The 14,780-nt window shown below is 46.4% G+C and overlaps 1 protein-coding gene across 2 annotated transcripts; it reads right to left on the bottom strand.

Moving 5' to 3' along the window:
- Window positions 1-20: 20 nt before the first annotated feature.
- THAP3 (THAP domain containing 3) lies at window positions 21-13,872 on the bottom strand. Of its 2 annotated transcripts, XM_020974915.2 has the most exons (5): window positions 13,734-13,871; window positions 5,442-5,634; window positions 3,060-3,122; window positions 1,762-1,866; window positions 21-1,361 (listed from the first exon to the last, which is right to left on the bottom strand). In XM_020974915.2, exons 1-5 carry the CDS (start codon window positions 13,805-13,807, stop codon window positions 1,071-1,073), a joined length of 726 nt encoding a protein of 241 aa, XP_020830574.1. In that variant the 5' UTR covers window positions 13,808-13,871; the 3' UTR covers window positions 21-1,070. The 2 variants fall into 2 exon arrangements, with proteins under 2 accessions (XP_020830574.1, XP_020830580.1); XM_020974921.2 differs by lacking the exon at window positions 3,060-3,122 and having other exon boundaries at window positions 13,734-13,872.
- Between the last annotated feature and the right edge of the window lie 908 nt (window positions 13,873-14,780).

Consider the following 14,780-nt stretch of genomic DNA (forward strand, 5'->3'; position numbering starts at 1 on the left):
ATCATGGAAAGAGGCAGTGGTTTCACTGAAGGCTCCTTCCAGATTTATTTCACCCCTCCTCTGACTGAACCACAGTGTCCCACACATGCTTAGGAAGCACAAATCTCTGCCTCCTCCAGCCTCCCACAAGGCTATGTCACACATAGGACACTACTGTTTACACAAAGCACAGCATGCACGGACAGAAGGAAGAGGCTGTCACGGTGTTGTACATCACACTGGTCCAAGGAACTTGAAGTCCGGTGGGGGGGGGCCTGTAATCAGCTGTGTGAGGGGTTTTAATAAACAAAATGTTTTTGTCAAAGGTATGTGCCCTGTCCACTGCTTTACAAGGCATAAAGTGAAACCATTTCTGAGCCTTTTTCCATGTCCACAGTAGCCTGGATGGAGCGAGGAGGGAAACTCAAAACAAGTGATTCCTATCTAGCAAAGGACAGAAACCTGCAAAGTCCTTGTAGGAGGCGCAGGCACACCCTCTCAGACTAGGAATACGAGTGCAATTTATACCACTTTACAACAGGATACTGGCAAACCCCAACCCAGACAGACCTCCGAGTGCCTGCTTGGGCAGGAGTGACTCCATAGAGGATTGGGACTCTCAGGCACTGCCTCGGAAAATACTGTTCTCTGGATCTTTCCATTCTTTCCAAAAGAAACCTACCTGGTTTTCTCTTCCACCATCACATCTAGCTAATCCCCTTGACTTAAGACATCCTTCTTGCAGCCTAGGTCCCACTGTTAGCTCCTTCTATGCTCATCAATCCTAAGGGAATGTTTGCTTCGTGTTGAAATGCGGTGGTAGCAAAAAAACAAACACTGAAATGGAATCATACTCAGTCTGTGTTTGAGACGCTTCCCCTTTCTGACCCAGCATGGCAGTGAGCGGGTTTTTTTCCCTCCACTTACTGTACTGCCCCAACACTCCTCTCCTCTGCCATGCTCGGGGTGCTAGTCTCTCCAAAGTGCCGGCAGCAGTGGGGCCCGAGCCGCTGCCGCTGCCGCCATGGAGCGGGGCCCTGGACGAGGCGATGGACCACCGTCTGTCTTCCAGAGGAGGGAGCTCCTCCAGCTCAGGCTGCCGGTCCTTCCTCTTCCCTCTGCAGGGCTTTCTTTCGCCTCTTCTCCTCCTGGAGAGCCTGAAGGCGGCTGGACATCCTTCTCATGGCCACCCTCTGCATCTTTAGCCTCCTGCGGAGCCGTTCATTTTCCTTCAGTGTGAGCACAAGTTTTTTTTTTAAAGCATCTAAGTCCAGGAGAGCATAGCTGTGATCTGATGCCAGGAAGGGAAGTGAACCTCTCTGCCCTGGAGGACTGGTGGGCAGGAGGCGGGATGAGACTTCCTGTGTCGTGTAAGAGGAGACCTAGGAGCAAAGGTAGATGAGGGATGAGGTATAAAGGGGGAATTCCCATCCCTGCTTCCCTGGCACAAATCTGCCCTTTCTTGTTTTCAGGAAGTGGGTGTTGCTTGTGGGATCCCCTGGCAGGTGTTTGGCATCCTCACACACTCGGCTGAAAGTGCCTAGAAATCAACTGCATCTGCTATTTATGCTGAAAATAATAAACACAGTATAGTCATGGGTAAACCCATTCAGATCTTGGCTCTCCCAGAGAGGGCATTTTGGGGAGACGTGTGCCATGTTCTTTCTGGCTTCTATGTTGGTAAGAAACATTTCTTTCATAACATTTTAAAAATATAGAGAATGAACAGCTAAGTATTTCCTTTCTATTTTTAACCAGAGGACCCACAGCCTAACACCCTACCTCTTTTTCAGAAGCCTCAGCATCTGGGGATAATTGGTGCTTGTCAAGTGGGATTTCCATCTTTCTTCCTGGGGTATATTCCCCAGCCCCTGCTCCTGAGAAGACCTAAAAAGCAGCAATGGAGAATTAGCATTGAAGCCCTTCTGGGTCCCCCATTAGGTGGCACCTTACAGCCCATACACCTTTGTACCATCCCCAAAGTAACCCTGGCGGGGTGGAGGGGGTTATGAAAATCAGGTAGCCCACCACGTTTTTATACCATGGCTTGAACAAGCAACACTTTCTACACAAAATAGAAATACATACGTTAGAAGCAAATAAAACTTGTAACCACTTAAGAATGATGGACAAAAAGTGAAAAGATATGATCGTGACTTCAGAGAGCTTGTGGTAAAGCAAACCACGCCATCCTGGCAGAGATGAGTGGGACCACAGGTACACAATGAGGAATCCACCCGTTAAAGGGGCCAACTGTTGGCTAGTTTTGCTTTCCTTTTGTCACAAGGGACAGATCTATCATTGTGGGGGAGAAGGAGATGTCAGTGGAAAGTGATACTTGTAAAAAAAATGGCATCAATAAAATATTTTTTAAAAAGAAAAAGGTACGAAAAACCTCTGTCTTCTGCTCTCCTTTATGATTTCTTTAAATTAGTCATTTGAAAGTTGTTACTTCACCAAAGTAGCCCTTTCCTTAAGGAAATTTTCAGGGCTGCAGACAGGCTGCCCGGCCCACCCTCCTACCACCTCAGCAGCCAGCCAGCATTCATTACCCAGTGCCAGGCAGGGGGTACAAAGAAGGAGAAAATTAATCACTGCCCTCAAAGAGAATATTCTACAAGTAAGCATACACAAGATATATGCAAAGGAGGCGGAAGGTCACCTCAAAGGGAAGAGTCTCCTTCACAAGGTGAGATTTGATCTAAGTCTCGCAGGAGGCCAGGAAATCTAAGAGTGGGGAGGCAGAGGAGGGAAGGGCATTCTGGCATCGGGGACAGCCAAGGGCAGAAGCAGCAGATTGGGAGATGGAGCATCTTGGAGAAACAGCAAGGTGGTCAGTGTGGCCAATGTTTCCAAAGGTGATTAGGCCTGCTCAGAAATCACATAACAGGGGCAGCTAGGTGGCACAGTGGGTAGAGTACCGGCTCTGGATTCAGGAGGACCCGAGTTCAAATCTGGCCTCAGACACATAACTTACTGGCTATGTGACCCTGGGGAAGTCACTTAACCCCACTGCTTAGCTCAAAAAAGAAAAGAGAAATCACATAACAAACCACACTCTGTACAGCTTTGAGATTTACCTTCCCTGGCTGTGCCTGCGCATCACTCCTCTGGCCAGCAGGGTCTGTGTTCTCCCTAACCAGCTGCAGGGGGACAGAAACACAAGACAGAGGTTTTAACAGGACCTGCCTTCCCTCTGGGCACAGTGCACCTTGAAAAATGCAAGGACAGAAAGACTCAGCTTCTCCCCTGGTCCCAGAGGGAGCTTCCCTATCCAATGAGATGTTCCTAAACTAACCCACCAATGTGACCGGTGGTTGTCCTCAAACAGCATGCACACTGAGCTTGGTGGAAGAGGCGGCGGCAGCTACGTTACATGACGCCACCCTCAAAAACAGAAGGGTATTCAGATATGACATCCATTTCCCTCCCACAGCAGAGCAACCAACATTCACTTGGTTTGTCTTAATAATTTTATCCATCAAAAGATGAAGCAACGAGAGGAACTAATATTTTGGATCTGAGTCTCACCAACACAGGGAACCTGTTACTAACAGAAATGACAGGACCCGTGATGGGCTTGAAGGGGATGGGTGGGGAGCGGAGGTAAATGACCACTCCAGCATTTGAATTTGTGACAGAGAAGAGGAAATGCAAGGAGGGGCATGCACGGTGTCGAACTGAGAATCCAAGGACCAGCATTCTAACCCTTGCTCCACTGCTCACTGTCTATGTGACTGTGGGAAAGTCACCTCCGTGGGCCTCAGTCCCCTCCTCTGTAAAATGACAGCGTTGGACTAACTGCTCTCTGAGGTTCCTTTCATATATCTATGATATAATCTGATAGATTAGATTTGGGGGGAGCAGATTTCAACAAAAGTAGAGATAAAACCCAGTAGGCTCCAATATGATGGGATAAGTCAGTCAAAAAGAGATGGGAAATGCTTAGAAATGAAATTCTAGAAACAAAGAAATACAATTCCAATGATCCATCTGCAAATTTACATGAAAACTTCTTGAGGCGGTTGGCGTTCTTGGAACAGAAAGCTATTGGGGTAACAAATTCTATATGTCTAATATGTATGTGGTGTGCAGGGAAATACAATTAAAAACCCTAGCAATCTGAACTCCATTCATTTGAAACTGACAAAGATTTGGAGATGCTGGGCTGGAGTGCGTCTTTACATCACCCGTAGAAAACAGGTGTCTTTAGTGTGAAGTGAATTATTTAGCCTACTTGCAATAGAAGCTCACATTTAAGAACATCAGCTCATGTCTGCAGACGATTTTAAGGTTTATAATGGCTAAGGAACAGTTCAAGTGGGGCCGAACTGCAAATAATTCTAATGTCCTTGTTTAGAAAAGACTTTAAAATCTGACTTATAACCTGATGCTGTATTTCCCATCAGCAGTGTTACTGTCTGCACCAGCAGGCAATAAAACTGCCTTTCTTTAAAAATATTTCACAGCCTTTTTTCCCTGTGATGTTGCTCTTTCCCACCCCCATCTCTCCACACAAACACCCCCACCCCAACTGCTCAGTGAAGGTATATTATTAAAGTTTTATCACGTTCTCTTGATTACTAATAGCTAGCATTTGTATAGCACTTTAAGATTAACAAAGCGCTTTACAAATATGATCTCATTTGATCCTCATAACAAATCCTGTGAGGTAGGTGCTATTATTATTATGCCCACTCTACAGATGAAGAAATTGAGGCAGACAGAGGGGCAGTGACTTGCCCAGGGTGTCTGAGGCCACATTTGAACTGAGGTCTTCCTGACTCCAAGCTCAGTGCTCTGCCCACTGCACCACCGCCTCTAAGTTCACTAGAACTCTCTCTTTCAGCTCTCTTCAGGTAGCTAGGAGTATTCTGGGATTCCATGATGAAGTCTGCACCCACCCTATCTCCTCTCTTTCATTCTGCAATGGGTCTCAATAGTTCCCCTTCACAGCCTGCCTGTCTTTAGGCTGATGACTCCTCCGTGGTCATTTGGGTGGCTTTTCCCTGGACAAGGGGGCTACAGCCACAGCAGGGGGGGAGTAGCCAGAGGCTGGTCTTGGGGGCAGGAAGACTTGGAATCCAATCTCACCTCTCACACTCTCTGTGTGGCCCTGCACACATGCCCTTATCACCAGGTACCTTCATATATTCATGGGACTCCTCGGTCTTTCTGAGACCAGAGGGGGCACAGCCAGTCCCAGTCCTCCGTCCCTCTTAGTAAAGGAGGCCTGAGGGCAGACTCTGCAGAGCTTGGTGCTTGTCTTGCAGGTCAGAGGGCAAGGGTCAGAGGCCAGGGAGAAGCTAGGCCTCTGAGTCATTCACTGCAGAGTCTCTCTGATAGCATCTTATTGCAAAGTATCCATTACTTCTGAAGTGACCCCTAATTATAGGTTCTTATCAAGCAAAGGTCCTTCATTTACTCCATGGCCAAGCTGCATCTGGACTTGCAGTCCCTACCTGTGCTGTCTCCCGGAAAGCAAACACTGTGGGCACTGCGTTCTGCTTCAGGTTCTTGCGGTTGCCGAAGGCGCTGAAGCAGTCCGGCTGGAAATGCTCCGAGCAGATGACCGTGTGCTGCTTGGGCTTGAAGTTGCCTCGGCCGATGTTCAGCACCCATTCCTTCAGCAGCTCGGGGCGGCTGAAAGGGAACCTGTGCAAGGCAGAGAAGGAAATGCAAGAAAATGCCGGCCTGAGAAAACAGGGCTTCAGCAACCTCTGTTTGCTTGAAAGGTTTGAAAGCTTAAGCCATATCCGATTTCTTCAAGCCAATATTCTCATAAATAATAAACCCAAAACACGAGGGGTGGCCTAAGAGCCCCAGCGACCAGGGTTTCTGAATCTATCTGTGTTGTGAAAGTCCCCAAGAAAGCCTAGAAGACACATTCCCCAAATCTCCAACAGACCATTACACTCCTCAGACTAATTTTGCCATTAACACTTGACATATATTGAGAAAATCCCTGAAGCCAGGGTGGATCAGGGAGGCCTGAGGGCACCCTTGGACCACAGGAGCACAGATATATCGCTGGAAGGGTCCCTGGGCATTATCTAACCCAACCCCCTCATCTTACAGATGACAATAATTCAGAGCAAAACAGATGCACGGCATTTTTTTCACAAATAACAAAATCAATTCATCAACAAACACATTAAAAGTCTATTATGAGGGGATGCCCATCAACTGGGGAATGGCTGAACAAGTTGTGGTATGTGAATGTAATGGAATACTATTGTGCTATAAGAAATGATGAGCAGCCAGACTTCAGAAAAACCTGGAAAGACCTGTATGGTCTGAGGCTGAGTGAAGTGAGCAGAACCAGGAGAACGTCGTACACAGTAACAGCCACACTGTGCGATGACTAACTTTCATAGACTTAGCTCTTCTCAGCAATGCAAGGATATAGGACAACTCCAAAAGATATGAATAATCAGCTACTGAATTAGGACCAGGATTTTTTCAGAAGCCAGTGGGTTGTTCGATCTTTGAAGAACATTGCCAATAGCGAGGTTGGGTGAACTTTCTTAACAATCTTGGGAAGCCTATTGTGCCCTATGCAGGTCTGGGTGGAGATAAATTCTTTGATTAAATTGCCTATGGCTGGGGTGATTTCAAAGTAAATGACATGATCAAAGTCTAACGCAGGCCCCTCATTAGAATAGGACCTCATATTATAATATTCATTATCTCATTAATTGTTAACCAATCAGAGTTGATTTCCACCCTCAGGAACACCCACTCTACCAAGGACACATAAGCGTTGAATCGACACCATGATCAGTCTTTGGCATACAAGAATGTCACCCCTTTTATTAATAATATGCTAGCATTATTAATAAATATGATTAATTACCCAAAACTGTGTCTCCTGAACTTTTTATATATGCATAAACCAGATTGTATCACACCCCTCCTTTAAAAAAACAAAGGCAGACATACCTTGGTATCTTAAAGAACTATGGGGGCAGCTAGGTGGCGCTGTGGATAGAGCACCGGCCCTGGAGTCAGCAGGACCTGAGTTCAAATTCGGCCTCAGACAAATAACACTAGCTGTGTGACTCTGGGCAAGTCACTTAACCCCAAATGCCTCAAAAAGAAAAAACAGAGAAAGAACTATGTAGTCTGAATGCAGATGGAAGCATACTATCTACACTTATTCTGTTTTGTTTTCTCTTTCTTGTGATTCCTCCTATTGGTTCTAATTCTTCCTTACAATATGACTAATGTAAAAAAAAAAAGACTCTGGGGGGAAAAAAAAGCCTATTATGAATAAGAAACACATGGCTTGATGCCAGACATTCAGAGATAAAAATTGAACAGTCCCTGCCAGCCCTCAAGAGTGTACTCTCTACTCAAAGGATGCAACTTGTACCTAAGAAAGTAAATCCAAAGTCTACAGACTCATTTCAGGAGGGAGAATATGCTGGTAACTGGGGGAGGGGGTGAGAGAGAGAGGGCGGAAGGGTCTCAGGCAGGTACAGGCACCTGAGCTGCTGGGATGCAGACGAGAGATGGGAGGGCCGTCTAGACCACTTGTTTTTAGGTGGAGGCCAGGTAGAACAGCAGACTCAGAGAACACGGGCAGTCCAGTTTGACTATAACGGATCCTGCATTAAGGGGAGTAAGAGGAAATAAACCCGTAAAAGACAGAACCAGATTTTGAAGAGCCTTAGATAGATACCGGACTGAGGATTGTTTGTGTTCTGTTAGAAGGCACAGGAAGCCACCAAAGATTTTTATTTTTTTAACAGGGAAAGTGATACAGTCAAATCTGTTTAGGGAATGTTAATTTAGATGGAGGATGGATCACAGAGAGGAAAAACTGTATGAAGAGACAAGAAACAACAGGGGCCTGAAGTATGGCGAATGCTGTGTGAGTGGAGAATGGGGGAGATGTGAGAAATGTTGGCAACTGGACGTGGGGCGTGGCTGAGGACGACTTCAAGGTCTGAGTGTGTTGGAAGGAAGGTGCTTCTGGCAAACAGACACGGAGAAGTCTAGAGCAGGGACGGTTTGGGGGACAAATAAAATAGTTTCCAATCTGGACACACTGAGTTTGAGATGCCCACAGGTCATCCAGATGGAAATGCCCAGTAAGCTGGTGTTAATCACAGACTAGAGTTCAAGAGAGGACTGGATAGATACTTCTGGGAATCCCTGCATAGAGAGGATCCTTGAACTCACAGAACTATGGCGATTGTGAAGGAAGAGAATACAAAGAATGAATGAGAGAAGGGCCCCAGCCAGAGCCTGGAGCCATATCCCTATGTTGGGTGGGAGGAGTGTAATGATCCAGGCCGAAAGATGGAGACCCACCGGTAGAAGAGCCCAGAGGAAGCAGTCATAGAAGCCAAGAATGGAGAGTCTTCAAGAGGAGGGTCAGTGGGGTCAAGAAGAATGAAGACTGAGGAAGGGTCATTGGCCTTAGCAGTCAAGACATCATCTATCCCCCTACTCCTTTGCAGAAGTAGGAGGTGGACAAGAAGGGAACAGTGCATATATTACGAGACATTTTCATCATACTGATCAGTTTCATTATTTTTTTCCTCTTCCTTTTTTTTCTTTTAAAAAATATACTTTCTGATAAAAGATACCTCTCGGGTAGCAGAAAGAGGAAGGACACAGAGGGCAATTTATTAAATATAAAAACAAAAGACATCAACCAAAATTTATCTTAAAAACAGATCGTTGGCAACCTGAGAGCTGTTTCAGTCAAGTGATGGAGTTGGGAGCCAGGATAAAAGGGGCTAAGAAACGAGAGGTCAAGAAGGCAGTGACAGTAGATGGCTTTTTCCAGGATTTCTGCTGTGAAGGGGGGTGGGGAGTAGATGATTGCTGAAGAGTTGGCAGGGTCAAGTGAAGGCTTTTTAAGGACAAGAGAGACCTGGGTATATTTGTAAGTAGCAGCAAAGAAGACAGTGGATAAGGAGAGGGGGAAGGCAGAGAAAAGGCAGAGATAGGGGAGGCAAGCTCCTGGAGGTGCCCAGGATGGGACCCAAGAGAATAAATGGAGGGCTTAGCTTTGGCAAGAAGGCCCATCTTTTCATCAGAGAATGGAACAAAAAAAAAAGAAAGAAAATGAGGAATAATGAATGGGAATTTTGAAGCAGGGAGTAAGGGAGAAGGGGGAGCTAGCTCACAAGGGAAGGCTTCTGTTTTCTTAGTAAAGTCTGCTGAGAGCCAAGAGGAGGAGATGGTGTAGCAGGTCTGAGGAGGGAGGTCTGGAATAATCACTGTGGATTGGGATAGAGTCAACCAGGAGAAAATAAAAAGATTGCTATGTACTTTGGCGTGCCCAGCTGATGCAGCAGGTGGAGCTGGGCCTGTGACCCTGGGCAAGTCACTTTACCCTGTATGCCTCTCCCCCCCCCAAAAAAAAAGAATAGACTGTGAAAGCAATGGGAATGAAAAGGGATGACAGTACAGGAAGAGTTAAGAGAGGAGTTTTGCCTCAGAAGTGTTTTTTATATACATATAATTTCAAGTTTAATATTTTCAAGAGGAAACTATGTTCTCAGAAAACCTATCATTCACATGGCATGGCATATGGAAAGAAAAATGCTTCATTATGCTGCTCTCTTACCATCCCCCATCCAATCCTGGCCAACTGGACTCCCTGGGCACTCGAGACTTTTCTCATACTAACCCCAGCACCTGGAATGCCCACCAGCAAAAACTTGACTCCGTCCTCCATGTTCCTAAGCGACGGCTTCTCCCATGAAGTCTAGAGACCCTCCGTGATTTTCAGGATCTATCCACACAAGCTATTCTGGGCACCTCTTAGCTGAAATATCAAGTTCATTATACAGGCTAGCTCCAGTCTCCACTGCAGGGCAGATGGGTGGTGTATACATGCACACGCATGCGCGCACAAACACACCCCAGCCCTAGCCATGGTGCACATCAGGAGACCCCACTCCTGCGTCAGGGTCTGTGCAAACAATACTATTTGCAAACACAGAAATACAAAAATGGAAGTATAGACTCAGAAAGAGCACACATTTTTCCAAGATGCAACAAAATCTACTGGAAAGAACATGGGGACTTGCAATGAGAAGCCAAAGGGTCCCTAGTGTTGGGCCCAAGCAGCTTGACTAGATGAGTTCCAAGATTCCCTCCAGACCCAAAGTCTAGGAGCCAAGGAGTCTTAAAACCCTTTTTTGGATTGCTGACCTCTCTGGTAGTCTGGTGAAACCAAAACAATGTTTTCTCAGAATATTCTGATTTTCCTTTAAATTCATAGTTAAAGAAAATGCTAAATTTCTGTTGGAGGTCAGTAAAAATAAGGTTAATAAAAAATAAGGGTGCACTTTTTTTCTCCCTCAAAGTTCTCAGATTCTCTGTCCTCTAAGTTAGGAACTCCTGGTCTAACCATAATTCTGGAGGATTCATGACAAAACATGCTACCCACCTCCATATTGACAGTTGATGGCTCAGAGGGCAGACTGAAGCAATTATATATATGTGTGTGTGTGTGTGTGTGTGTGTTGTACACATGTTTGTACATTACATATATACACACGTGTGTACTTTTTTTAAGATAATTTTTGACAGGGCCTATATGGGAATTTGTTCTGCTCGATTACACACGTTTATAACAGGTTTTATTTTTCTTGCTTTCTCAATAGGGTTGTGGCACGCAAAGTGGGAGAAAGAGAATGTGGACTTGAATATCAAAAAAAAATAAACCGAATTCTTAAAAAAGATCTGGTCTAATCTCTCTGTGTAGGAACAGAATTTACAGAGCCTGAAACCACATGACCTGGCACTTAATTATATTCCTGTGGTGTTATTATTCTCTAATTATTTTAATACATATTATGTGTGATGCTCCTCTTATCTCCTCAGCCAGACTGTAAACCCCTAGAAGGTACCTGCCAACTTCTTTCACAGCCCTAATACGACTTAGCTGGGCACACTGCCCGAACCGGCTCCAAATAAATAATTATAGGATTTAGGGCTGGGTCATCATCTGGTCCAATCCCCTCACTTTACAAGTGAGGAACATGTGTCTCAGAGAAATGAAGGGCTTTACCCAAGCGGACAGAGACAATAAGTGGCAAGAATCCAAACCCGGGTCTTCCGAAGCACCCTCGCCCTGTACCCTTGCTGGCTGACTGAAGACAATCAATCTTCTCCATTATGTGCATATGATTTCATGCGGGCTAATTAGCACTGTCCGGACAGAGTTTAGAGCTCTCCACTGTAGGGCAATAGACAGTGTGTCTGTATAGACGTACCAGCCCGGGCCAGGTGTGGCACGTTAAGAGACCCTGCTATGTCGTCTGCAGATGGCATGTGTGCAAACACAGAGAACCAAAAACAGAATAATACAGAGGAACAGGTACAACCAGAGACCCAGGCAAAGAGCAAAAGACAGACGGAAAGTAAGAGAGAGAGAGGCAGACAGAGAAGAGACAGATGCCACAGCAGAGACACTGAAAAGGAAAGACACATATGGAGGGATAGGTAGACTTACATACACACACACAGAGACAAGGATGCATCTACATGACCAGGGCAGGGAGAAACAAGTCTGCAGTCACAAGGAGGCAAGAAATCATTCTTAAGCTTCTACTATGTGCCAGGCAATCAGACAATCCCTGCCCTCACGAAGGTTACAATCTGGTGGGGGGAACAACCCGGACAGTATAAGTAGATACACAGTAAATATACATCATAGTACCTACAAAAGCTAACACAGTGATTTGGGGGCACAAAAAGAAATAGCAGGGGCAGCTAGGTGGTGAAGTGGATATAGCACCGCCCCTGGAGTCAGGAGGACATGAGTTCAAATGTGGCTTCAGGCACTTGACACTTACTAGCTGTGTGACCCTGGACAAGTCATTTGAACCTGATTACCTCAAAAATAAAGAAAAAATAGCAACTGAGGTCTCCTATTCTGGAGACACTAGTTGGGCTAAAGAAGATTAGAGATTCTGAAGGGTATGAAAAGACATAAAGACATGAGATGTAATATCCTGTGTGAAGAAAGGCAAGAAAGGCAGTTTGGCCAAACTATAAAGGGCATAAATGAGAGTAATCCAAAATAAGTCTCAAAAGGTAGGCTGCTGCTATATTATAAACGAACACGCCCACCTTAATGTATCTGCTACCCAAATATGTTAAGATCTGTGTTTGATTCTAAGAGGAATGGGGAGCCACTAGAATAACATGGTCAAACCTATGCTTTAGAAATATCACTTTAGGGGCAGCAAGGTGGAACAGCGATAGAGCACCTGCCCTGGAGTCAGGAGGATCTGAGTTCAAATGCAGCCTCAGACACTTGACACTTACTAGCTGTTTTGCCCTGGGCAAGTCATTTAACCCTAATTGTGTTGCCAAAATATAGATAGATAGATAGATAGATAGATAGATAGATAGATAGATAGATAGATAGATAGATATAGATATAGATAGATAGATATCACTTTGACAGCTGGGTAAATTAATGAATTAAAGAGAGAAGAGACTAGAGTCAGAAGGCCCATTTGGGAGACTACTGAATCAGTACCAGCAAAAGGTAAAGAGGGACTGAACAAAGATGGTGGCCCTGTGAGTACAGATAAGGGAATGGATACAAACCCCAAATTCTTGGTAGAGCTGGGGATTGGTACAATCAATTGGTAGAAAGTAATCTGGAATTATACAAAGTAACTACAATGTCCATACCCTTTAACCCAGAGATTCAATCCCACACACACCAAAATATTTATAGCAGCCCTTTTAGTGGTAGCAAAGAATTGGAAATAAGCTAGATGCCCAACAACTAGGGAATGGCTAAATACACTGAGGAATATGGATGTAATGGAATGTAACTGTGCTGTAAGAAATGATGAATGTCTGGAATATAGAGAAGCACCCAAAGACTTATGGGTACATAAGCAGAGGCAAGAAAACAACATACACAAAGACTAGGACATTTGTAAATGGAATTTACCACCACCAGGAAACAATCAAAATTGAATATTATGAAATTACACAAAGAACAAGCTTGGAGCTAAAGAAGAGGTATCAAAAAAAAAAACCATCTCTGTCATTCTCCCTCGTTTGCAGAGATCAGGTCTACAGGTCTGGAACATTGCTTATAAAAGATTTTTTTTTTGTATCATTCAATTTTGCTGAATTTTTTCCTCTTCCTTTTAAAAATAAATTCTAGGTTACAGTGGTTTTCTAGGAGAAAGAAAAGATACAGAAGGAAAAGCTGGTGTTGTAAAAAACAAGATTAAAAATTATTTTAAAAAAGATGTTATGGAGGTAAAATCAACAAGATTTGGCAGCTGAATGAATATGAGAGGAAGCAAGAAAAGAAGAGTCTGAGAATTACTGTGAGGTTGTGAGCCTGGCTGACTGCAAGGAACAGAAAAAGAGAAATTGACGGACAGACCCAGAGAGACAGAGACAGAGACAGCGCAGAGAGACAGACCAGAGACAGCCAGCCCGCCCCAGACCCGAAACTGACAGAGGCTCGGCCCCGCCCCCTGCCCCGCCCCCGGCTTTAGCCGCTTGGTGGGCGGGGCCTCAGGCGGGGAGAAAACGCCCGGGCGGGCACGCGCCCCCGGGAGGCCGCAAGTTCAAATTCGCGCATGCGTGTATGTGGCCGGACGCCTCTGTGTCGGGGGGGGGGTATGTGTTCGTATGTGCGCGTGCGTCTGCCAGGTCGGCCCGGCCCGGCTCCCGAGAAGGGTCTGTCTGAGGGCTGTCCGAGACTCCCGCCCCCTCCCCCGCACCCCGCTCCGCTCCCGCCTCACCGGTGGAAGGTGAGCTGCTTCCTGCGGCTGCTGTAGCGGTTGCAGCACTGCCGGGCCGCGCACGACTTGGGCATCTCCTGCCGCCGCCGCCTCTTCCCTCCCACGGCTGCCGGCTGCCCTCAACAAAGATGGCGACAGCGGGGACGGTGGGGGGCGGGGAGCGCGCCACCTCAGTGGGGGAGGGGGAAAGAGGGAGAGCGCGCAGCCTCTGGGGGTGGGAGGGAGCCCTGGGGCGATCGCTGCCGGCGCTCTAGCTGGGGGCGGGGCGGCGGCGGGACCCTGCTCGGGCCGGGCTGCCCTCCTCGGCCTCCCTGCACTGACCCAGAGCACTGCACCTGGGGGGAGGGTCCCGAGTTCGGGAAAGGTCTGGGCCACGGTCCCCCTTTGCTTGGCCTTCAGTGTCCCTCCTTCCCTGTCCCTAGTCTCTTTCTGTGGGGAAATCAGCCTCCTCCTCCTTCCCCTCCCCTTCCTCATTTTCCTCATCTCCTCCTTCACTTCCTCCTCCTCTCATTCCTCTCCCGTCTTCCTTCTCTCCCTCCTCCCTCCTTCTCTTCCCCCCTCCTCCTTTTCTTACTCTTTTCCTCCCCCTCTCTTCTCACCTACCCCTTCTCCGGATCTCTTTAAGCAAATGCTAATTCCCGCCCTCAGACCTACCAGAATGCAGACTCACCTGTTTGCAAGCACCTAGTGCTTTTTTAGTATTTGCAAACCAATAACACTTGCATCCAGTAACGTTTTCTTTGTGGTTCCCTAGAAGGAACCCTGGATTCGAGTCCGAAGCGCTGAGTTCAAGCCCCATCTCAGCTGCTTATGACCTGGGAGATGCTTTGAGCAAGGGGCTTCTCTCTGGGTCCCTGTTTCCCCTGCCTGAACGTGAGAAGATTGACTTCAGGGGTCTACAAGGCCCCTTACACCTCTGAATCGACTCCACGAGCTTTTACAATAAGCAGCTTTCCTGAAAGATGGTAGGATGTACTTAGAGCTGCATAAAGTAGTAAAGGCTAGAGGATAGAGGCAGAAGAGATGGGAGGACCTGGGGTAGCAGCA

This window comes from Phascolarctos cinereus, unplaced genomic scaffold (genome assembly GCF_003287225.1).
Source record: "Phascolarctos cinereus isolate Bilbo 61053 unplaced genomic scaffold, phaCin_HiC Scaffold_726;HRSCAF=1367, whole genome shotgun sequence".
NCBI classification, from domain to species: Eukaryota; Metazoa; Chordata; class Mammalia; order Diprotodontia; family Phascolarctidae; genus Phascolarctos; species Phascolarctos cinereus.